Source organism: Cetorhinus maximus, chromosome 23 (genome assembly GCF_964194155.1).
Source record: "Cetorhinus maximus chromosome 23, sCetMax3.hap1.1, whole genome shotgun sequence".
NCBI lineage: Eukaryota > Metazoa > Chordata > Chondrichthyes > Lamniformes > Cetorhinidae > Cetorhinus > Cetorhinus maximus.
In genome coordinates, this window is record NC_135901.1 from 9073526 (window position 1) to 9098139 (window position 24614).

Below are 24614 nucleotides of genomic sequence, written 5' to 3' on the forward strand. Positions count from 1 at the left end.
CATTCAACCTTCTGAGACACCAGCACATTCACACTGAAGAGTTCAGTCATCTGCTCCATGTGTGGGAAGGCAATCGGTCATTCATCAAACTTTCAGAGGCACCAGCAAACTCACAGTGGAGAGAGGCCGTTCACCTGCTCCGTGTGTGGGAAGGGGTTCACTCAGTCATCCTACCTGCTGACACACCAGCGCATTCATACGAGGGAGAGTCCGTTCATCTGTTCTTTGTGTGGGGAGGGATTTAATCGATTATCTAGGCTGCTGAAACACCAGCGCATTCACACTGGGGAAAGTCCATACACCTGCTTTACCTGTGGCAAGGGATTTAATCGGCCATCCAAACTACTGACACACCAGCGAATTCACACTGGGGAGAGGCCATTCACCTGCTCCATGTGTGGGAAGGGATTCACTAATTCATCCGACCTGCTAACTCACCAGCGAGTTCACGCTGGTGAGAGGCCATTCACATGTTCGGTGCGTGGAAAGGGATTCACTCGATCATCCCACCTTCTGACACACCAACTTGTTCATGCTAATCAGAGACCCTTTGAATGTTCATACTGTGAGAAGACCTTTAAAAGTAAAAAGGATCTGCTGACACACCAACGAGTTCACACAGAGGAGAGGCCATTCACCTGCTCCGTGTGTGGGAAGGGATTCACTCAGTCAGGCTCCTGGCTGACACACCAACGAGTTCACAAGTGACTGTAGGGATTGGATTCTGCATTTTTTGCTGCTGTTAATCATGTTCAGGATTGAATTCTTTCATTCTGACAGTTGGGGTTGTTTCTGCAGATTTTACTGGACCATATAATTGGGCTGCTGTTTAATATTCTGTATAGATGTCGAATAGCATGTCAAGCTTTGTTTTGAACACATTGTTGTAGATTTTTATCCTTCCCACTTGAGTGTTTAACATCACCTGGTTGGAGCTCAGAAAGGACAATCTGGGGGAGGATCGCACGGCAGGAACAGAACTTCAGCCTGGACACAGTCCTTCAGGGTCATGCTGAGAGGGACAAATGGCACTTTGGCCTTATTCATTTCTCTTCACTGACAGCAAAACCCACATGTGGATTAATCCTCAGGTGTGCAAGAAATGTGTCACAGCCACTTCTGTGCAGTACATACAGCCTAAAGATGACCAAGGTCAGGTTGTGTGGAGTCCAAGGCCACATAGAAAAATGGATGGAAAAATACAAACTCCCTATAAATCTAACCCTCTGATTTCTGGTTTGTAACCATGGTGGTTCAAAGCTCCTAGGTGCAGAGCAGAAGGCTCCTTTACAACTGTGGCTATTCAACCTGAGTCAGGCAGACTGGAAATGTGCTGTTAAATCAGAGATCTGGGTAAAACTGTGCTCTATCCTTGACTGAAACTTAAACACCAGGATTAAGTTTCCAGTTTAAAAGTGACTGTGATTATTCTGTGAAGTTTTAAAGATATTTTAGTGACAGTCCTGAATCTACCACTTTAAGCCAACATCAACAACAACTTGTATTGATATAGCACCTTTAACATAATAAAATGCAGTTCAATTATATCGTTTAAAGCCTGTATTAAAATAACACATGCAAAAGTTCGCAAGATCCTGTTAACTGCTGGGACAATTATACAACAGACATTTGATCTCCAGGTAATGAAGAACCTGCAGCATGTTTCCAGGAACTCCCTGTTTTATTCATGTGTGCATTTTAGATCCAAGGATTTTGTTGCAGTCTTGCTCAGTATTAACTGCATCAGGTCCTTGTGTCCTTGTTCAGGCAGCAACAGAATTAAAGATTTAATGAACTATGCTACAAAGTTTTGTTGATTGGGAATTCTTATCAGTGATTTACTGTAACTCTGTCCCAAATTTTAAAATTGGAGTTTCAATTTCTGGGTCCAAATCATTTATGTAAATTGTGAATAACAGTGGTCCTAGCATTGCTCCATGTGGAACACCACTTCTCACCTTTTACCAGTCTTGAGTAGCTATTCTTAACCTCTTCTGTCTGTTTTCTGTTTTGTAACCTGCTTGCTATCCATAACAGTGTGTACAATCTACAAAGTGACCAAGTAATTCACCAAGGCTCCTTCGACAGCACCTTCCAAACCCACAACCACTACCATCTAGAAGGACAAAGGCAGCAAATAGGTGGGAACACCACCCCCTGGGAGTTCCCCTCCAAGTCACTCACCATCCTGACTTGGAAATATATCGTCATTCCTTCACTTTTAATTCAACATCGGGGACTTCACACAGGAGAGAGACCATTCACCTGCTCCAAGTGTGAGAAGAGATTCAGGTCTTCGACACACCTCACAAAACACTTACGTTTGCACACTGGGGAGAGGCTGTTCACCTGCCCTGAGTGTGGGAAGAGATTCAGGTGTTCACCCCGCCTCACTGAACAACTACATGTGTACCCAGGGGAGAGGCCATTCACCAGCTCTGTGTGTGGAAAGGGATTCACTTGTCATCCCAACTTGTTGAACACAAGCGTGTTCACACTGGAGAGAAACCTTTTGTCTGCTCCATGTGTGGGAAGGGATTCACTATGTCATCCCAGCATCTGACACACCAGCAGGTTCACACTGAGGAGACACCATTCACCTGCTCCACGTGTGGGAAGGGATTCAGTCGTTCATCCACCCTGCAGAGACACCATCAAGTTCACACTGGGGAGAGGCCATTCCTCTGCTCCAAGCGTGGGAAGTGATTCACTCAGTTATCCCACCTGCTGAGACACCAGTGAGTCCACAAGGTGTTTGATTCTGCTGATATTGCTGCTGATAATCACATCCAGGACTGAACCATGTTCATTCTGACAGAATTCTGGCTTTCTGAATTGGGGTTTGGTGTCCAATGAATCACCTTTGTGTGTGTCAACTCCTTGATTTCTCCAGGATAAGAGGAGACTCATTGGCCTCCTGTTACTGGCTGCTCCATTTTTGGATCTTTTTGGGATAGAAAGCTGACAAATCCCTGGATCTCACTGCCTACATTCCAGGATTTGGAAAGAGGTGGCTGCACCGATATTGGATGCACCGCTTGTGATTTTCCAAAATTCCCTAGATTCTGGAATGGTGCTAATGGATTGGAATGTGGAAAATGTAATCCCAATATTCAAGAAAAGCAGGAGAGAGGAAACAGGGAACTACAGGCCATTTAGCTGGACATCAGTCATCAGGAAAGTACTGGAATCTATTTTTAAGCAGTGGTAGCAGAGCACTTAGAAAAGGACAATATGATTAGACAAAAGTCAAAATGGTTTGATGAAAGGGGAACTGTGTTTGACAAAGCTGTTAGAATTCGTTGAGGATGTAACTCGCAGATTTGATAAAGGGGAACAAGGGAATATATAATGATTGAATTTTGAAAAGTCATTTGATAAGGTGCCACACAAAAGGTTGTTGCACAAGGTCAGGGCTCATGGGGTTGGGGGTAAAATATTAGCACGGGTGGGGGAGTGGTTAAAGGACAGAAAACAGAGATTAGGAATAATGTCATATTGAAGTCAGCAGGCTGTTATTCTGAAACAGCGCAAGCAGCAGGACTGGGGTTTCAGATACTTACAGTCTATATTCAGGAATTACTTCAAGGAACTGAATCCAATGTGTTCAAGTTTGTTGATCATACCAAGTTAGGTGGATAAGTAAGCTGTGAGGAGGACACAAGGAGTCTGCAAAGGAACATGGACAGGTTGAATGAGTAGGCAAGAAGGTGGCAGATTGAGTATAATATGGGAAAATGTGAGGCTATTCACTTGGGTAAGAAGCAAAGAGAAACTGAATTTTTCTTGAATAGTGAGAAACTAAATGTTGTTGTTCAGAGGGATTTGGGTTTCCTTGTACAAGAAGCAAAGGAAGTGAACATACAAGTGCAGCAAGCAATTAGAAAATAAATGATATGGTGGTGATGATTCCAAGAGGATTGGAATACAAGAGTCTTGCTACAATTGTCCAGGGCTCTGGTGAGACCACATCTGGACTGCTGTTTACAGTTTTGACCTCCTTACCTAATGAAGGATTTACTTGCTTTAGAGAGATTGTAACAAATGTTCAGTAGATTGAGTCCTGGGATGATGGGGTTGCGCTATGATCAGAGGTTGAATAGACTGGGACAATACTCTCTGTGCAGTTTAATGGAAGATTCTGAGAATGTTCACGAGATTGATTCCTGGGATGATGGGGTTGCGCTATGATGAGAGATTGAGTAGACTGGGCCTATACTCTCTATAGTTTAATGGAAGGCTCTGAGAATGTTCACCAGATTGATTCCTGGGATGATGGAATGTGCTATGATGAGAGATTGAGTAGACTGGGACTATACTCTCTGCAGTTTAATGGAAGATTCTGAGAGGCTGTTTCCAAGATTCTACAGCTAGGAGGCATCATCTCTGGCCTTTCAGACTGAGATGAGAATAACTGACTTCACTAAGAGGGATGTCAATCCTTGGAATTATCTACTCCAGAGGATTGTGGATGTTCACTTATTCACTGTGTTACAGGCTGAAATTGATTGGTTTTTGGACTCTAAGAAAATTAGGGGTTATGAGGATTGAGTGGGAAAGTGGAGGTTGAAATTGAGGATCAGCCATGATCTGATTAAATGTTGGAGCAGGTTTTAGAGTCTGTATGATTTATTCCAGCTCTTGTTTCTTACGTTCTCCTATCTAACTCTGGATTATTTCAGTTCTCAGACCTTTGGTTCCTCTCATGGACAAGTCCCAGCTCCCATACCTTCCAGAGGTTCTCCATCGTGCTGGGCTCAACAGCACGGAGACCACCCTCCAGGAAATTCCACTTAGATAGCCAGGCCATGTCCCCCACATGGATGATGACAGAATCCCCAAGCAGATCGTCAATGGGGAACTGTCTCAGGGTAAACAACATCAAGGTGGTCAGTACAAACGGTACAAGAAAACCTTAAAAAAGATCCTTACAAACTTCTGCATTGCAGACCACCTCTCTGGGGAAAACATTGCAGCCAACCGGCCCATGTGGAGGCAAACACTGAAATTTGGTTCAGCATGTTTCAAAGGCCATCTACTCCAGACTCGCAACATCCAATATGCCCAGAGGAAGACCAGTGGTGGAGCAGCTGCAGAAGTTCCCCCGGTACCAACAACAACAACATGAACTGCCAGTTCTGTGGGCGTCCATGTCAATCCCACGTCAGACTCTTCAGTCATGAGAGGAGCCACAGAAAACAATGGAATCATTTACAGCTTGGACATACTCGAACAACAAGGAGTCTACCCCAACATGATCCCTGTTCTCCAGATTGGGGGACTATACTCTGTCTGTATGATTGCAGTGTTGTTAATAAAGTCAGGAAAAGATAATCTGTTGATGTGAGCTTGATTATCTGGTGTCTGAAACCACAAGATTCAACATTTAGAGTCAACAAGATGAACAAGGAAACACATGGCCCAATACTCCAGCTCAATATTCCCAAGACAAAGTCTGTTACCTAACACCTGGAGTGGGCAGAACAGAGAAAGATCCCAACTGTAAAAAACCCTCGAATCATTTGTAAATGTCTTTCAAATGCTGACAGGTTCCATTCGTCAGCTTCCATTACATTGAAGTCAATGGGAGGTGAGAGAGCGGTTATTCTAGAACTATAAAGAACAGTAGTTAGATCACAGCTAGAGTACTGAGCACAGTTCTGGTCAGGGAGCCAGATAAAGTGGGTAGGAAGGACCTATTTCATTAACAGAGAGGTCAATGACCAGGTGGCAGATTTTTAAAGTCATTGGTGGAATGATTAGCAGGGAGTTGAGGAATGTCGTCACTCAGAGGGTGGTGAGGGTCTAGAACTCACTGTCTGAAAGGATGGTCGAGGCAGAAATAGTCGCATTTAAAAAGTACTCCAAAATGCACTGGAGGTGCTGTAACCTACAGAGCTATGGATCAGGAGCTTGAAAGTGGGATTAGACTGGAGAGCTCATTTTCAGGTGGCACAGACATGATGGGCTGAATGGCCTCCTCTGTGCTGTAAATTTCTGTGATGACAAGTGGTCCTTGTGTTTTTATCCGAGACAGGCCTCAGGCCAGTCATTTGCTCCAAGTGTTGATGTCATGGTTCGAGCTAAGAGGTGTGTTCTGGAATCTGTGGTCAGAGGTTGTAATTATTGAGACAGACCCTAATTGAAAAGGGAAACTGAGAAAGGAACTGACCCTCCCACTTTCAAAGGAAACTAAGACTGAACCTGGTTAAAATCATATAAAAGGTCACAGAGGGCCCTCAGAGCTCAGTGGTGGATGATGGGTTCAGTACTGCAGTCCAGGCAGGCTGAAGAAGATAGAGACTCGATACAGGAGCTGCAGCTGTTTCTGTTACTTGGTGGATCTACACCATCCAGACCGTCGTGAGCAGAGTTGAGGTGGTTCCGCAGATGTGTGTCATTTTTGGTGAAGACCATGCCCGTGGAACTCAGGTTGGTTGTGCGCTGCTGTTGGCTCGAGATCAGGCTACATCCTAGAAGAAGAGGAGCTGAAATTCCTTGTGAGGAAGACAGTGTTCTGAGTTGTGACTGAGACTGATGACATATAAGCGAGATACACTGCCAAGTCAAATCATAAGACCTATCTTAATTGTATCTGTCATTTAATGTGTAATTTATCATTTATAATTGACCATGATTTGCCTTTTAATTCATGTTGAACTAATGTTGACTTTGGGTTTTAGAGTATAGGTGATTAACTAAGAAAGTGTTCAGTGTTTGCTTTGCTTGACTCCCGTACAGTAAAAATTCTTCTGTTTAAATTATGGAATCTTGTGTCTTCGTTCTTTCCATAAATAACTGAGATTTCAGATTTCTTCTATTTTAAATAACAAGTTACTGGTCTCTCCCGAGATTACGGCAGGTGCCAGGTATCAGGAGCAGTAAATAAAATCTAAATGTCAGTTAGCAGTGATATGATTTATCTGTATCCAGTTCTATTTGAATACCTTTTGCTGAATGGGGCCCTCACCCAGCGCTCAGAATTGAACACAATATTTGAGCTAATCAGGGATTTATAAAGATTCAGGATAACTTCCTTGTTTTTGTATTCCATGCCTCCATTAATAAACTGAGAATCCCATTAGCATTTTTAAAAACAGTTTGATCAACTTGCCTTATCACAATGAAAGAAGTGTGTACTTTCATCCCCAAGTATTTTGTTGCTACACACTCTGTTTAAAATTGTACCATTTAGTTTATAGCCTCTCCTCATTCTTCCTTCCAAAATGCATCACTGACTGTGAATCACTTTAGGATGTTCTGAGGGTGTGAAAGGTGTTAAATGAACAGAAGAATTTTCTTTCTCTTTTACAGCTGATTTAAAGTTGTAGATTTTTCTCCAAAGATTAAATTCAGATCAACTAACTATTTTACTGCATAAACAACTTCAGGGGGTTAGTGAATTAAGAGGAAAGATCCCAGACAGCGGTTCTTCAAGGTACACTGCAGACCCAACAGCTCAATCAGCTCCACTCTCAGCTCAGGAGATCTCAACAACCCCACATACTGTCCACAGGGGAGTTCTCCTGGTGCAGTGGGACCAACATTCATGCTTTAACTGACACCAAAAAAACTGGATTAATCGGTCACCGTCTGATTGCTGTTTGTGGAATCTTACCATGTGCAAACTGGCTATTGTAAAACAGTAACAAATTGTATTTATATAACATGTTTAATGTAATAAAACATCCCAAGGTGCTTCGGGGGAGTTATCATAAAGAAAAAATTAACACTGAGTCACATTGGTCTTTATTTGAACAGATGTCCAAAAGCTGATTGGAGAGGCAGATTTTAACAAGCAACTTTAATCAGGAGAGAGAGCTAGAGAGGTTTAAGGAGAGAATTTCAGAGTTTCATGCATGGGCACATGCACCATTGGGGGAGTAATTAAAATCAGGGATGTTCAAGAGGCCAGAATGAGAAGGGTGCAGATATCTCACAGGATGTGTGAAACTGGAGATTACAGAGATAGGGAGGGACAGGGCAATGGAGGAATTTGAAAACAAGGATGTAAATTTTAAAGTCAAGGCATTGCTTGACCAGGAGCCAATGTAGGTCAGTGAGCACAGGGGTGATGGGTGAATGAGACATGGTCTAAGAAAGCACATGGGTTTTGGATAATCTCACGTTTTCGTGTTGCAGTGGGGTGAACGTGAGAGGCTGGTCAGAAATGTATTGGAATCGTCAAGTCTAAAGGTAACACGGACATGGATGAGGGTTTCAGCAGCAGATGAGCTGGGGTGGGGTGAAGACAGGAGATGTTATGGAGATTGAAATATCCGATATTAGTGATGGTGTGGATATGTGGTCGGGAGCTCATCTTGGGGTCAGATATGAGACTAAGATTGTGAAGAGTGTGGTTCAGTCTCAGACAGTTCCTAGGGAGAGGGATGGACTCGGTAGTTAGGGAACGGAATTTGTAGTGGTGACCGAAGACAATGGCTTTGGTCTTCCCAATTTTTAATTGGAGGAAATTTCTGCTCATCCAGTACGGGATGTCGGATAAGCAGTTTGATAATTTAGTAATAGTAGAGGAATGGAGAGGGATGGTGGTGAAGTAGAGCTGGGCGTTCTCAGTGTACATGTGAAAACTAACACGGTGCTTTTGGGTGATGTCGCCTAGTAGCAGCATGTAGATGAGAAATAGGAGGGGCCAAGGATAGATCCTTGGGGAACACCAACTTCAAGGACTTTGGTGAGGAAAGGGAGGTTGGAGATGGGGTGGTAATATTTGCAAAGACGGTGGTGTGAAAGGTTTTTTGGGGTGGATGATGAGGGTGAATTTAAAGGTGTGAGGGACAGTATCAGAAGAGAGACAGAACCATTAACAATATCAGATAACGTAAGGAAGTTGGGTGATCAGTGCTTTAAGTGGGGAAAGAGTAAAGGGAGAAGAAGGCAGGTCTCATGGACAAGATGAGAAATGAGGGGGTATGATGGAAGGTAGGAGGGAAACCGGAGAAAGATGTGAGTTTAGACAAGGGGGAAGTTTAAAGACAGAATGACCGAGTGGGCTAATGAAAGGGAGGGAAGCAGCTGATCAGATTGTCTCAATCTTAGTGACAAAGAAGCTCCATGAGCGCCTCACACTTGTTGTTGGAGGTGAGGATGGAGGAGATGGGGGAGAGGGAGAGCCCTTCAAAAGGAACTAACTTGTTTCAGAGATACTAAAAAGACATTACACAGTGTGGTTATCACAAAGAAAACAAACTTGATCTTTGTCCAGGATATTAGCCTCTATAACTAGGGTGCAGCTTATTAACAGACCAAATGAACACAGTTCAGTCCGGGATTTGATTAACAGCAAAATCCAATCACTGTTGTGACTTGTGAGCTCGCTGGTGTCTCAGCAGGTTAGATGATTGAGTGAATCCCTTTCCACAATCGGAGCAGGTGAACGGCCTCTCCCCAGTGTGAACTCGCTGGTGTCTCAGCAGGTTGGATGACTGAGTGAATTTCTTCCCACAATTGGAACAGGTGAATAGCCTCTCCCCACTGTGAACTCGCTGGTGTCTAAGCAGTGCAGATGACTGAGTGAAATGCTTCCCACACTCAGAGCAGGTGAATGGCCTCTCCCCAGTGTGAACTCGCTGGTGTCTCAGCAGGGTGTATGATTGAGTGAATTCCTCTCCACAGTCAGAGCAGGTGAACGGTCTCTCTCCAGTGTGAGTGCGCTGGTGTACAGCGAGATGAGATGATCGTCTGAACCCAGTCCCACAGTCAGAGCACCTGAACGGTCTCTCATCAGTGTGAACTTGTTGATGGTACATCAGTTCCTGAGAAGTTTTATAACACTTCCCGCAGTCCAGACATTTAAAAGATCTCTTGTCAGTGTGAACTCTTTGGTGTGTCATCAGGTTGGAGGAATTAATGAACCCCTTCCCACACACAGAGCAGGCGAACGGTCTCTCCCTAGTGTGAACTCGATGGTGTGTCCGCAGGGTGGATAAGTGAGTGAATCCCATCCCGCACATGGAGCAGATGAAAGGCCTCTCCCTGGTGTGAACTCGCTGGTGTGTCAGCAGAGTGGATGACTGAGTGAATCCCATCCCACATACAGAGCAGGTGAACGGCCTCTCCCCAGTGTGAACTCGCTGGTGTGTCAGCAGAGTGGATGACTTAGTGAACCCCTTCCCACACTCAGAGCAGGTGAATGGCCTCTCTCCTGTGTGACTGCGCTGATGAGTTTCCAGTTCTGAGGGGTAATTGAATCCCTTCCCACAGTCCCCACATTTCCACGGTTTCTCCCTGTTGTGACTGCATTTATGTTTTGACAGGTTAGATGATCGGTTGAAGCCTTGTCCACACACAGAACACGTGTACGGTTTCTCCCAACTGTGAACGGTGCTTTTTCCTTCCATGTTCAAATTCTGATGATACTTATGATAAATTGGGCGACCCTGTCAAATCCTGATGTGATGTTTGGTTTCAGTTTTCAACTGCAAATCCTCACTTTCTAATACCCTGTCAAATCGATCGAAAACAGGAAAAAAAGGGAGTTAGAGAGAACCCACAAAAACACAAAAACAGGTTGTGAAATTGAGCTGAATGAATCTGGCAATTTGTGAGGCCGGCACTAGGAAAAAGTGACCATGAAGACTGCTGGAATGTCATCAAAACCCAACTGGTCCATTAATGTCCTTCAGGGAAGGGAACCTGCCACCCGGTCTGGGCCTGCACAAGACTCTGTCCTCTATGGGAGGGCTGAAAGGGAGAGAGAAAGAAGTGGGAGAGGCAGGAGACAAAGGAGAGGAATTCTTTATATCGACAGCTTGACCAGAACTACAGAACATCCTAAACCTTCAACCCCCACCACCTAGAAGGACCAGGGTATCAGGTGTTATTGAACTCCATCACCTCCAAGTTCCCTTCCAAGTCACACACCATCCTGACTTGTCTGACATCCAGTACTGGATGAACAGAAATTACCTCCACTTAAATATTGGGATGACTGAAACCATTGTCTTCAGTCCCCACTACAAGCTCCACTCCCTAATCACTGACTCCATCCCTCTCCCTGGCAACTGTCTGAGACTGAATCAGACTGTTCACAACCATGGAGTCATCTTTAAAACCGAGTCGAGCTTTCAGCTACATACCTGTTACATCCCTGAGACCGCCTATTTCCACCTTGTAAACATCACCCGATTCCATCCTAGTCTCAGCTTATCTGCTGCTGAAACTCTCAACCATTCTTTTGTTATCTCGAGATTTAACTATCCTAACACACTCCTGGCCAGTGTCCTACAATCAACTTCTCTGCAATCTTGAGGTCATTCAAAACTCTGCTACCCGTGCGCTTATTCACACCAAGTCTTGTTCACCCATCACCTCTGTCTTTTTTAAAAATTATTTTACGGGGTGTGGGTGTCACTGGCTAGGGCAGCATTTATCACCCATCCCTAATTGCCCTTGAGAAGCTGGTGGGGAGGTCCAATTCTCTTTGCAGTCCATGTGGCGTAGGTACATCCACAGTTCTGTTAGGGAGGGAGTTCCAGTGACAGTGAAGGAACGGCGATATATTTCCAAGTCAGGATGGTGAGTGACTTGGAGGGGAACTTCCAGGTGGTGGTGTTCCCATCTATCTGCTGCCCTTGTCCTTCTAGATGGTAGTGGCCGTGTGTTCGGAATGTGCTGTCAAAGAATCCTTCTGAGTTGCAGCCGTGCATTTTGTAGATGGTACACACTGCTGCTGCTGTGCATCGGTTATGGAGGGAGTGAATGTTTAAGTGACTGGAGTGCCAGTTAAGTGAGATGCTTTATCCAGGATGGTGTTGAGCTTTGAGTGTAGTTGGAGCTGCTCTCATCCAGGCAAGTGGATATTCCAATATTCCATCACATCCCTGACTTGTGCCTTGCAGATGGTGGACAGGTTTTGGGGAGTCAGGACGTAAGTTATTCTCCACAGAATTCCCAGCCTCTGACCTGCCCTTGTCACCCCAGTATTTCTATGGCTAGTCCAGTTCAGTTTCTGGTCAATGGTAACTCCCAGGATGTTGATAGTAGGGGATTGAACGATGGTAATGCCATTGAATGTCACAGGGAGATGGTCAGATTCACTGTTGTTAGTGACGGTCATTGCCTGACATTTGTGTGGCACGAATGTTCACCCTTCAATCCTGTGCTCACTGACCTACAAAGTCTCCAGGTTACGAAGCTCCAAAATTTTAAATTTCCCATCCTTGCTTTCAAATCCCTTCATGCTCACAGCCTGCCATAACTCTGTACCCATGGTGACTGTCCGCCATAACTCTGTACCCATGGTGACTGTCCGCCATAACTCTGTAACCATGGTATCGGCCTGCCATAACTCTGTAACCATGGTGACTGCCCAACCGGACTCTACAATCATGGTGACTGCCCGCCATAGCTCCGTAATCTCCTCCAACCTCACAAGCTTCCCAGATATCTGTGCTTCTCTAATTCTGACATCCTGAGCTCTCCTGATTTTAATTGTTCCATCTTTGGTGACCACATCTTCAGCTGCCAACAGCATAAGCTCTGGGATTTCCTCTCTAAACCCCTCCACATCTCGACCTCACTTTTCTACTTTAAGGTTATCCTTAAAACTTACCTCTGGTTTTTTTACGCCTTTGGTGATCTGCCCTCATATCTCCTTACATGACTCTGTGCCAAATGTTGCTTTATAAAACACCTGTGAAACACCCTGGAAAGGTCTATTACATGAAATGTGTTATATAAATACACATTGTTGTTGTTGTTGATTTGGACATATATTGCTGTTCCTTCATCATCGTTGTCACTCCTTACCCCACATCACTATGGGAGCACCTTCACCACATGGACTACAGCAGTTCAAGGAGGTCAAACATCATCTTCTCCACAGGTAACTGGGGATGGGTAATATCTGCTGCTGGTCTTGTTAATGAAAGGGCAGAGGAGTGGGACGAGCTGATTTGCTCCTGTAGAGAGACAGCACAGGCAGGATGGGCTGAATGGCCTCTGTCTGTATTGTAACCATTCAATGATTCAATGATAAAGAACCGACTCTGGAGACCAGGGACCAGCCTCTGGAACCAATGCCCAGCCTGATACAAACCGGCTCTTCATTGATCTGGGAGCTGCAGCCCCGCTCGGTGCAAACGGGGGAGGGGGACCGGTCAGTTTATTTCCGGGGTTTGCGGTTTACACAACATGTTTCCGGAGCCTCTCCGTCCACCCGCCGGATCCACCGCTCCCTCCGCCCCGCCGTCCCCCCTCCTTTACCCATTATGGACCCGTCTCCCCATCGCCATTACCTGTACTGCGCATGCTTCAGTCACAGCCTGGCCCCGCCCCCTCAGTCACTCCAATTGATTGGAGGACCAGCCGCCCTCGCTCGGAGCCCAGCCCCCACTTCCTATTGGTCCGGAGCTGCCGTCAATCACCCGGGCATTGTGACGGTTTCAAACGCTGAGAGCGGCCACAGACTCAGCCTGACTTGCTGATTCTTGGCAGCATTTTCTGTTTGGGAATTAGATCTAGAGATGGATGGTCAGTTCCCCTCTGTACGGGGGGATTCACACTCATTTCCCCAGTGCAGTGATTATCACGTTTACTTTACATGAGAAAGTCCCCGGTTCAATCCTGGCTGGAAAATTGTTACTGATTTTTTTTTATTCATTCACGGGATGTGGGCTTCACTGGCTGGACCAGCATTTACTGCCCACCCCCAGTTGCCCTTGAGAAGGTGATGTTGAGTTGCCTTCTTGAACCGCTGCAGTGCATGTGGTATGGACACACCCACAGTGCTGTTAGGAAGGGAGTTCCAGGATTTTGACCCAGTGACAGGATGGTGAGTGACTTGGAGGGGAACTTCCAGGTGGTAAAAGCAAAATACTGTGGATGCTGGAAATCTGAAACAAAAACAGGAAATGCTGGAAAAACTCAGCAGGTCTAACAGCATCTGTAGAGAGAATAAACACTCAATTAACGTTTCGAGTCTGTATGACTCTCCTTCCGGGTGATGGTGTTCCCATATATCTGCTGCACTTGTCCTTCTAGATGGGAGTGGTCATTGGTTTAGAAGTTGCTGCCAAAGCAGCCTTGGTGAATTCCTGCAGTGCATCTTGGAGATACACTGCTGATACTGTGCGTAAGTGGCTAGAGGGGCAGCAAGTTCTGGAGCACCAAGTCTTCAGTACTATTGCCAGAACATTGTCAGGGCCCATAGCCTTTGCAGTATCCAGTGCCTTCAGCCACTTCTTGACAGCATTTGGAGTGAATTCAATTGGCTGAAGACTGGCATCTGTGATTTTGGGGACCTCCGGAGGAGCCCGAGATGAATCATCCACTCGGCACCTCTGGCTGAAGATTGTAGCAAATGTTTCAGCCTCATCTTTTACACTGATGTGCTGAGCTCCTCCATCATTGAGGATGGGGATACTTGTGAAGCCTCCTACTCCAGTGAGTCGTTTAATTGTCCACCACCATTCATGACTGGATGTGGCAGGACTGCAGAGCTTGGATCTGGTCCATTGGTTGTGGGATTGCTTAGCCGTTTATCACTTGCTGCTTATGCTGTTTGGCACACAAGTAGTCCTGTGTTATAGCTTCAAAAGGTTGAAACTTTATCTTTATGCCTGATGTTGCTCCTGGCATGCCCCCCTGCACTCTTCATTGAACCAGTGTTGGTCCCCTGGCTTGATGGTAATGGTAGAGTGGGGGATTTGCCAGGCTATTCTTTATAGATTCTTTTTGAGTGCAATTCTGCTGCGGCTGATGGCCCACAGCGCCTCATGGATACCCAGTCTTGAGTTGCTAGATCTGTTCAAAATCTATCCCATTTAGCACGGTGGCAGTGCCACTGTGGAGGGTATCCTCAATGTGAAGGTGAGACTTTCTCTCCATGAGGACTGTGCGGTGGTCACTCCTACTGATATTGTCATGGACAGTTGCATCTGTGGTAGGCAGGTTGGTGAGGATGAGGTCAAATGTGTTCTTCCCTCTTCTTGGTTCCCTCACCACCTGCCGCAGACTCAGTGTAGCAGCTATGTCAATTAGGTCTCAGTCAGCTCAGTCTGTAGTGGTACTACCGAGCCACTCTTAGTGACAGACTCTGAAGTCCCCCACCCAGGTTACATTCTGCGCCCTTGCCACCCTCAGTGCTTCCTCCAAGTGGTGCTCAACATGGAGGAGCACTCATTCATCAGCTGAGGGAGGGTGGTACGTGGTAATCAGCAGGAGGTTTCCTTGCCCATGTTTCACCTAATGCCATGAGACTTCATGGGGTCTAGAGTCAATGTAGAGGGCTCTCAGGGCAACTCCCTCTCAGCTGTATACCACTGTGCTGCCACCTCTGCAGGGCCTGTTCTTCCAGTGGGACAGGACATACCCAGGGGTGGTGATGTTGGGTGGGGGTGGAGAAGTGGGCAGGGAGAAGTACCAAATAAAGTACAAACCTGAGAGTTGGACCGGGGTTAACGGGACACCAACTGGAGCGGATGCGGAGCTGGGCGGAGCAGACCAGGTGATCACAATTGGGGAGGGGGCGGTGACTGATGTGCGCTCCAACCAATAGGGAGAGGGTGGGTGGAACTGGAGGACAGATTGGGGGTGGGTCCTCCAACCAATGATGGTGCGGCGGGGGGCAGGGTGTGGTGTGGAGCTCAGGTGCGCTGAAGCAGGTTGTGAGGCGCTGTCCCCAGGTGAGAGCAGCTGAGGCAGCACAGAGCTAGGACTGGAAACTGGGGCTGTTCTGGGACAGGGGGCAGAGTGGGGGGGGAATCACAGGCAAAAATAATACAATAATTAAAATGTTTATATATTATTTGTTAATTGTAGATATACATAAAAGTGTACATCGATAAACTTTTAAGAGAATGTGGAACAACAGCAACCTGACCAAGAACCAATCTGTGAGTCTGCCAAGCCCGCGTCCTCAGCACATTCCTCGACAGTGGTGAGACCTGGACAACATATGCAGGGCAGGAGAAAAGGCTGAACAGTTTCCACCTTTGTCATCTCAACACGTTTCCTCAGCATCTCTCAGTCATCAACTCGGAGGCCCTGGCACACGCTAATTCCATCAACAGCCGCTCATTACAAAGTAAAAGTGCTGGCTCAGCCACACCCATCGGATAGATGATGGCTGTTTACCCAGAGCTCTTCTGTAGGTGAACTGGCCACTGGGTAACAATCCTCTGGACATCCAGCTCTCCACTGCAAGGAGGATATGAAGATGGAGGACATTGACACTGACAACGGGGAGACAGTTGCCAATGGCTGTGTCCTCTGGAAGCTGACTGCTTGGCAGGGCCTTGGAAGTGGTGTGAAGAAACGGAAAGCTCAGCTGGCTGAGATGAGGGCCCAGAGCAAACAGAGGCCATTGAATCCTGCACCTTCTCAGCCCACTGCCTTTATCTTCAGCACATGGAGCAGAGGCCTCCATGACTGTGTAGGGCCCTCAGCCACACCAGGTTATGCTTAACACAGAGTTCACCACCACAGCACAAACCATCCCTTAACATTCAATGGCATTACCATCGTTGAATCCCCCAGTCTCAACATCCTGGAGGTTACCATTGACCAGAAACTGAACTGGACTATCCATATAAATACTATGGCTACAACAGCAGGTCAGAGGCTAGGAATCGTGCGACGAGTAACTCACCTTCTGACTCCCCAAAGACTCTCCGCCATCTACAAGGCACAAGTCAGGAGTGTGATGGAATACTCCCACTTGCCTGGATGAGTGCAGCTCTATCAACACTGAAGAAGCTCAACACCATCCAGAATAAAGCAACCTGCTTGATTGGCACCCCATCCACCACCTTAATCATTCACTCCTTCCACCACTGATGCACAGTAGCAGCAGTGTGTGTTCCATCTACGAGATGCACTGCAGCAACTCACCAAGGCTCCTTTGACAGCACCTTCTAAACCCACGACCTCTGCCACCTAGAAGAGCAAGGGCTGTGGACACATGGGAGCACCACCACCTGGAAGTTCCCCTCCAAGCCACTCACTATCCTGACTTGGAAATATATCACTGTTCCTTCACTGTCGCTGGGTCAAAATCCTGGAACTCCTTCCCTAACAGCACTGTGGGTGTACCTATACCACATGGACTGCAGCGGTTCAACAAGGCAGCTCACCACCACCAGCTTCTCAAGGGCAACTAGGGATGGGCAATAAATGCTGACCCAGCCAGTGAAGCCAATGAAGGAATAAAAAAAAATCATCTCAGGAGATGGAAGACTGCCAAAGATAAACACTTCTCAGAACAAGTATTTTGTATCTGTCTTGATGGTTGAAGACACCTAAAGCATCCCAAGAATAGTAGAAAATCAAATGGCTAAAGGGAGGAAGCAACTAGAGAAAAACTACTAGGAAAACTATTGGGAATAAGGGATAAGTCTCCTGGACCTGATGGCCTGAGCGTCTTAAAGGAAGTGGCTACAGAGAAAGCGGATGCGTTGGTTGTAATCTTTCAAAACTCTCTAGATTCTGGAAAGATCACAGCAAATTCGAAAATCAGAAATGTAACGCCGTTATTGAAGAGAAGGAAGGAGACAGAAAGCAGGAAACTATAGACCAGTTAAGGTGTCTCCTCTAGCGGTCTCCTCTACATTGGAGAGACCAAACGCAAACTGGGCGACCGCTTTGCCGAACACCTGCGGTCTGTCCGCAAGAAAGACCCAAACCTCCCTGTCGCTTGCCATTTTAACACTCCACCCTGCTCTCTTGCCCAAATGTCTGTCCTTGGCTTGCTCATTGAGGAACAGCACCTCATCTTCCGACTAGGCACTTTACAGCCTTCCGGGCTGAATATTGAATTCAACAACTTTAGATCTTAAACTCCCCCTCCCCCCATCCCCACCCCGTTTCTTCCCCCTCCCTTGTGTTTTTTTTTCAATAATTTATATAGATTCTTCTTTTCCCACCTATTTTCATTATTTTTAAATCTACAACTAATACCTTGTTAGTCTTTCCACCCAACCCCCACTAGAGCTGTACTTTGAGTGTCCTGTCTTCCATTCTTAATTAGCACTTTTCTCAAATAATATCACCACCTTCAACACCTCTTTGATCCTTTTGTCTGTGACATCTTTTGATTATCTGCTCCTATCACTGCTTGCTTGTTCCTACAACCACCCCACCCTCAACTTCTCTCCCCCCGCCCCCCCCACCTTAAACCAGCTTATATTTCACCCCTCTCCTAACTATACTTCAGTTCTGTTGAAGGGTCATGTGGACTCGAAACGTCGACTCTTTTCTTCTCCACCGATGCTGCCAGACCTGCTGAGTTTTTCCAGGTAATTCTGTTTTTGTTTTGGATTTCCAGCATCCGCAGTAGTTTTTTGTTTTATCTCTGTGGGGCCGGGGCCTGGGCTGGTGACTGACGTGCATCCCGACCAATAGCGAGAGCGCGGGCAAAGGCTGAAGGACCGAGTGGGCGGCAGGTCCTCCGCTGAGTACTCATTGTGACGTCAGCACAGGACGCGGTCTCAGTCCGGAAGCAAAATCCTGCAGATGCTGCAAAAGCTGAAATAAAAATCGCGAGTGCTAGAAATGCTCAGCAGGTCTGGCAGCTTCTGCAGGGAGAGAAACAAGGTCAACCTTTCAGCTCCAGAAGTTAGAGAGGTGGGGTAAAAAACAAAAGAGGGCAGGTCTGTGGAAGGCAGGAGAGATTATTCAGCGAAAGGGATGATGGTGCAAGGCAAAATGAGATGGTGATAAAGAACATAGAAAAATTCCCAACACTGGAGAAGGCTTTTCTGTATCTAACCGGTGCTTTACCTGTTCTGGGGAGTTATCGACCTTTATCCTCCACTTAAACAATCTCCTGCTATTACATATCCAACTTCCATCAAGCTTAACCCTTTATTTATACCTCCGTAACATCACTCGTCTCCTCCCCCGTCTCAGCTCATCTGCTGCCGAATATCTCATCCACGCCTTTATCACCTCCAAACTCGACTATTCCGACACCCTCTGGCTGGTCTCCCACATTCTGCCCCCTGTAACCTTGGGTCATCCAAAATTCTGTCACCCTATGTCTTAACTCACAGACAGACCCTCCATCTCCACAACCCCCTCCTCTAATTCTGGCCTCCTGTGCATCCCCCATTTCAATCACTGCACCATTGGTGGTCGTGCCGAGAAGCCCTAGAATAGACTGCAGGGCATGATGGGAGAAGGGAGAGAAACTGGAGAAAGATGTGAGTTCAGGGCTCAGGTAAGGAGGAACTTTGGAGACAGTTTGGCCCGGTGCACTAGTATAAGGGAGGGAAGCAGCAGAGGCAGCTGATTGGATTGTTTCAATCTTAGTGACAAGGAAATTCCATGATCTCCTCATACTTGTTGGAAGGTGAGGATGGAGGAGACGGGGAGTGAGAGAAACCTTCGAAAGTAATTAACTTGTGTTAGAAATATTAGAAAGATTCAACACAATGTATTCAACACAAAGCTGATTTATTTGACTTTTATCTAAAATATTAGCCCATGTAACTGTGTTGGAAATTATTAACATCAGTAGAAACAGACCCAATGAACACGGTTCAGTCCTCTGTGATTTCCAGCAAAACCCAATCACTCTAGTTACTTATGAATTCGCCGGTGTCTCATTAGGTTGGATGATTGTGTGAATCTCTTTCCACACTTGGGGCAGATGAACGGTCTCTCCCCAGTGTGAACTCGCTGATGTGTCAGTAGGGTGGATGACTGAGTGAATCCCTTCCCACAGTTGGGACAGGTGAACGGCCTCTCCCCGGTGTGAACTCGCTGGTGTACAGTGAGATCAGATGATGTCTTGAACCCAGTCCCACACTGAGAGCACCTGAATGGTCTCTCGTCAGTGTGAATACGTTGATGGCGCATCAGTTCCCCAGAACTCTTAAAACAGTTTCCGCAGTCCAGGCATTTAAAAGGTCTCTTATCAGTGTGAACACGTTGATGGGACATCAGCTCCCTGGACTTTTTATAGCACTTTCCGCAGTCTGGGCATTTAAAAGGTCTCTTATCAGTGTGAACACTCTGGTGATTCAGCAGGGTGGATAACTGAGTGAATCCCTTTCCACAGTCAGAACAGGTGAAAGGTCTCTCTCCAGTGTGAACTCGCTGGTGTGTCAGCAGGTTGGATGACTGAGCGAATCCCTTCCCACAGTCAGAGCAGGTGAATGGCCTCTCGCCGGTGTGAACTCGCTGGTGTTCAGTGAGTTGAGATGACTGTCTGAACCCAGACCCACAGTGCAAGCACCTGAATGGTCTCTCGTCCGTGTGAACACGTTGATGGAGCATCAGGTCCCGGGAACTTTTAAAGCACTTCCCACAGTCTGAACATTTAAAAGGTCTCTCGTCAGTGTGAACTCGCTGGTGTGTCAGCAAGTCAGATGACCGAGCGAATCCTTTCCCACACTTGGAGCAAGTAAATGGTCTCTCCCCAGTGTGAACTCGCTGGTGTCTCAACAGGTTGGATGACTGAGCGAATCCCTTCCCACAGTCAGAGCAGGTGAATGGTCTCTCACCTCTGTGAACTCGCTGGTGTCTCAGCAGACTGGATGACTGAGTGAATCCCTTCCCACATACGGAGCAGGTGAATGGCCTCTCTCCAGTGTGACTGCGTCGATGAGTTTCCAGGTCAGATGGAAATCTGAATCCCTCCTCACAGTCTCCACATTTCCACAGTTTGTCTCCACTGTGAACGGTACTTATTCCTTCCATGTTCAAAATCCGATGATATTCTGGTTACAACAAATTGGGCGACTCTCTCAGATTCTGATGTGATGTTTGGTTTGAGTTTCCTGACTGAAAAATTCTCCCCTTCTAATATCCTGTGAAATTGATTTAAAACAGAAAAAAAGGGAGTGAGAGAGAACCCACAGAAACACAAAGGCAGGTTGTGAAATTGAACTTAATGATTCTGGTAATTTTTGGGGCCAGAACTAGGAAAAAATTACCATGAAAGCTGTCGGATTTTTTGTAAAAACCCAACTGGTTCATTAATGTCCTTCAGGGAAGGGAACCTGCCTCCAGTCTGGGCTACACAAGACTCTGGCCTCTATGAGAACACTAGGGGAAGGCGGTGGCATAGTGGTTTTGTCACTGGACTGGTAATCCAGCGATCCAGGGTAATGCTCTGGGGTCCCGGGTTTGAATGCTACCACAGCAGATGGTGAAATTTGAATTCAATAAAAATCTGGAATTAAAAGTCTAATAATGACCATGAAACCATTGTTGTTTGTCGTCAAAACCCATCTGGTTCACTAATGCCCTTTAGGGAAGGAAATCTGCTGTCCTTGCCTGGTCTGGCCTACATGTGACTCCACATTCACAATGCGGTTGACTCCTAAATGCCCTCTGAATAAGGGATGGGCAATAAATGCTGGGCTAGCCAATGACACCCACATCCAATGAATAAAGAAAAAGAAATAGGAGCAGGAGTAGACCATAAGCCCCAATGAGCCTGCTCCGCCATTCAACATGATTGTGGTTGATCACAGAATCTTTACAGTACAGAAGGAGGCCATTTGGCCCATCGAGTCTGCACTGACGTGCTGAAAGAGCATTCTACCTCATCCCACTACCCTGCCTTATGCCGTAACCTCACACATTCTCTCTCTTCAAGTAGCAATCCAATTCCCTTTTGAATACCTCGATCGAACCTGCCTCCAACCATCCTCTGGGTAAAAAACAAAATTCCTCACATCACTTTTACTCCTTTTGCCCATTATTTTGAATGTGTGCCCTCTAGCTCTTGATGCACTCATGAGTGTGGCAACAGTTTCTCATTATTTATTCTGTCCATACCCCTCAGAATCTTGAATACCTCTATTTAGTTTCCTCTCAGCCTTCTTTTCTCCCAGGAAAACAGACCCAACCTCTCCAATCTACCCTCGTAGCTACAGTTCTTCATCCCGGCAATCAAGAGTTAATCGACGGGATGGGGAGGGCAGACTGGAAAGTGCAGTTGATGCCACAATGAGATCAGCCATGATCTTATTAATGGTGGAACAGGCTCAAGGGGCCAAAAGACCTACTCCTGCTCCTAATTCTTGTGATCTTATGAGACAAAGTCCCGTCTTCACACTGAGGATACCGTCCATCATGTTGTGAGGCACCATCACTATGCTAAATGAAATAGATTCAGGATGGATCTAGATATAAATGGGCATCCATGAGGTGCTGTGGATCATCAGCAGCAGCAGAATTGTATTCAGCCACAATCTGTAACCACATGGCCCACATATCCTTTACTCTACCATTACCATCAAGCCAAGTGACCAACCCTGGTTCAACACGAACTGCAGGAGAACATGTCAGAAGCAGCACCAGGCATTCCTAAAACTGAGATTCCAATCTGGTGACCCTATACCATGAGACTACATGCATTCTAAACAGTGGAAGCAGCATGCTTGAGACAGGGTGAAGCAATCCCAAAAACAATGGATCAGATCAAAGCTCTGCAGTCCTGCCACATCCAGTCAGGAAAGGTATGGATAATTAAACAACTAACAGGAAGAGTAGGCTCCACAAACATCACCATTCTCAATGATCCCAGCATATCAGTACAAAAGACTGGGTTATGTGTTTAGTGATCCTGGGACTGGGTTATGTGTTTAGTGATCCTGGGAGACTTCCCTGGATCCCGAGTCTAGGAGAGACAACCTGGAAGGTATAGGGAGCTGGGACTTGTCTGTGAGAGTAATTGAAGGCACGAGAACTGAAATAATCTAGAGTTAGAAAGGAGAAAAGACTCCAAAAATGGAGCAGTTAGCAACTGGACATCAATTAATCTTCTCTTATGTTGGAGAAATAAAGGTCTAGATAGTGTGCCTGAAACAATATTAGTTCATCTTGGTCTTTAACACCACTTTCCCGCACGCTCTCCATTTCCCTCGAATGCCTGAGAGACCAAAAATCTCTCCATCTCAGCCTTAAATATATTTAAAGATGGAGCATCCAGAGCCTTCCGGGATGGAGAATTCTATGTGACAAGAGAAAAAGAGAGAGAGAAGTGGGAGAGACACAGAGAGAAAAAATGAGAGAAATGGGATAGAGAAAGAAAGAGAAATAGAAGGGCACAAGAGAGACAGAAGAGGGTTGGAGAGACAGGGGCAATGGAAAGGCATTTTAGAGACTGACAACTGAACCACAATTTGATAGAATCTCCCAAACCCTGAACCTCCACCATCTAGAAGGACCAGCGTAGCAGGTGTATGTGAACACCATCACCTCCAACTCACACACTGTTCTGACTTGTCTGATATCCAGGACTGGATGAGCAGAAAGTTCCTTCATTCAAATATTGGGAAGATGAAAGTCATTGTCTTCATTCCCCAATACAAACTCCGCTCCCTAGCCAACGGCTCCATCCTTCTCCCTGACAACTCTGTGAGGATGAAACAGACTGTTCGAAGCCGTGGTGAAATATTTCACCCCAAGATGAGCTTACAAGCACATCCACATCATCACCAAGACCGCCAATTTCCATCACCCGACTCCACTCTAGTCTCAGCTCGTCTGAAACTGTCATCCATTCCTTTGTTATTTCTAGGCTTAACTCTGGCTGGAGGTTCTAGATTCAGGGGACACAGTCTCAAAATAAGGGGCAGGCTATTTGGAACTGAGGTGAGGAGGAATTTCTTCACTCAGAGGATGGTGAGTGTTTGGAATTCTCTGCCCCATAGGGCTGTGGAGGCTCAGTCGTTGAGAATGTTCAATACTGAGATCAATAGATTTCTACATATAAAAAACATTGGGGATAAGGGGATAGTGCCAGAAAATGGTGTTGAAGTAGAAGATCAACCGTGATCTCATTGAATGGCAGAAGGGCTCAAAGGGCTGAATGGCCTATTGCTGCTCGTATTTCTTATGTTCCTTCCTAAAGCACTTCCAGCCGGTCTCCCACATTCAACCTCCCCATAATCTTTAGTTCATCCAAAACTCTGCTGCCCGTATATTTACTCGCACCCAGTCTTATTCACCCATCACCGCTGTGCTCACTGACCTATGAAAGTTCCTGTTTAAGAAGCACCAACATTTTAAATTTCTCATCCTTGTTTTCAAGTCCCTCCATGGTCTCACTCCTCCCTATCTCTGTAATCTTCTCCAGCCTCACATCCCACCCAGGTCTCTGCAGTCTGCTCATTCCGGCTTCCTGAGCATTCCCGATTTTAATCGCTTCATCCTTAGTATCCACATCTAAACTCAAAGGCCATAAGCACTGGAATTTCCTCCATAAACCTCTCCGCTCTCTTTCTTTCTTTCCTCGTTCAAGATTCTCCTTTAAACCTACATCTTTGACCAAACTTTTGGCCATCTGCCCTCTTACCTCTTTACATGATTCTGTGTCAAATGTTGCTTTTTAGCACATCTGTTAAACCTGGGAAGGTCTATTACATGAAATGTGCTATATAAACACACATTGTTGTTGTTGATTTGGACATATATCGCTGTTCCTTCATCATCACTGTAACTCTTTATCTAACAGCATTGTGGGAGCACCTTCACCACATGGACTGCAGCGGTTCAAGAAGGTCAAACATCATCTTCTCCACAGGTAACTGGGGATGGGTAATATCTGCTGCTGGTCTTGTGGTCCTGGGCAGAGGAGTGGGACCAGCTGATTTGTGCTTGCAGAGAGCCAGCACAGGCAGGTCGGGCTGAATGGC

General features: G+C 46.1%; 1 protein-coding gene and 1 gene segment (V, D, J or C); one reads left to right on the forward strand and one right to left on the reverse strand.

Annotated features, from left to right (window-relative positions):
• LOC144697782 (Ig heavy chain C region, membrane-bound form-like) overlaps positions 1-24614 on the forward strand; it is a 321361-nt gene that overhangs the window by 70631 nt on the left and 226116 nt on the right.
• On the reverse strand, positions 8591-20706 carry LOC144696880 (uncharacterized). The gene is given in 2 exon segments (XM_078568591.1): positions 8591-10248; positions 19538-20706. Coding segments are annotated over 2 exon segments (2061 nt in total). The 5' UTR covers positions 20665-20706; the 3' UTR covers positions 8591-9314.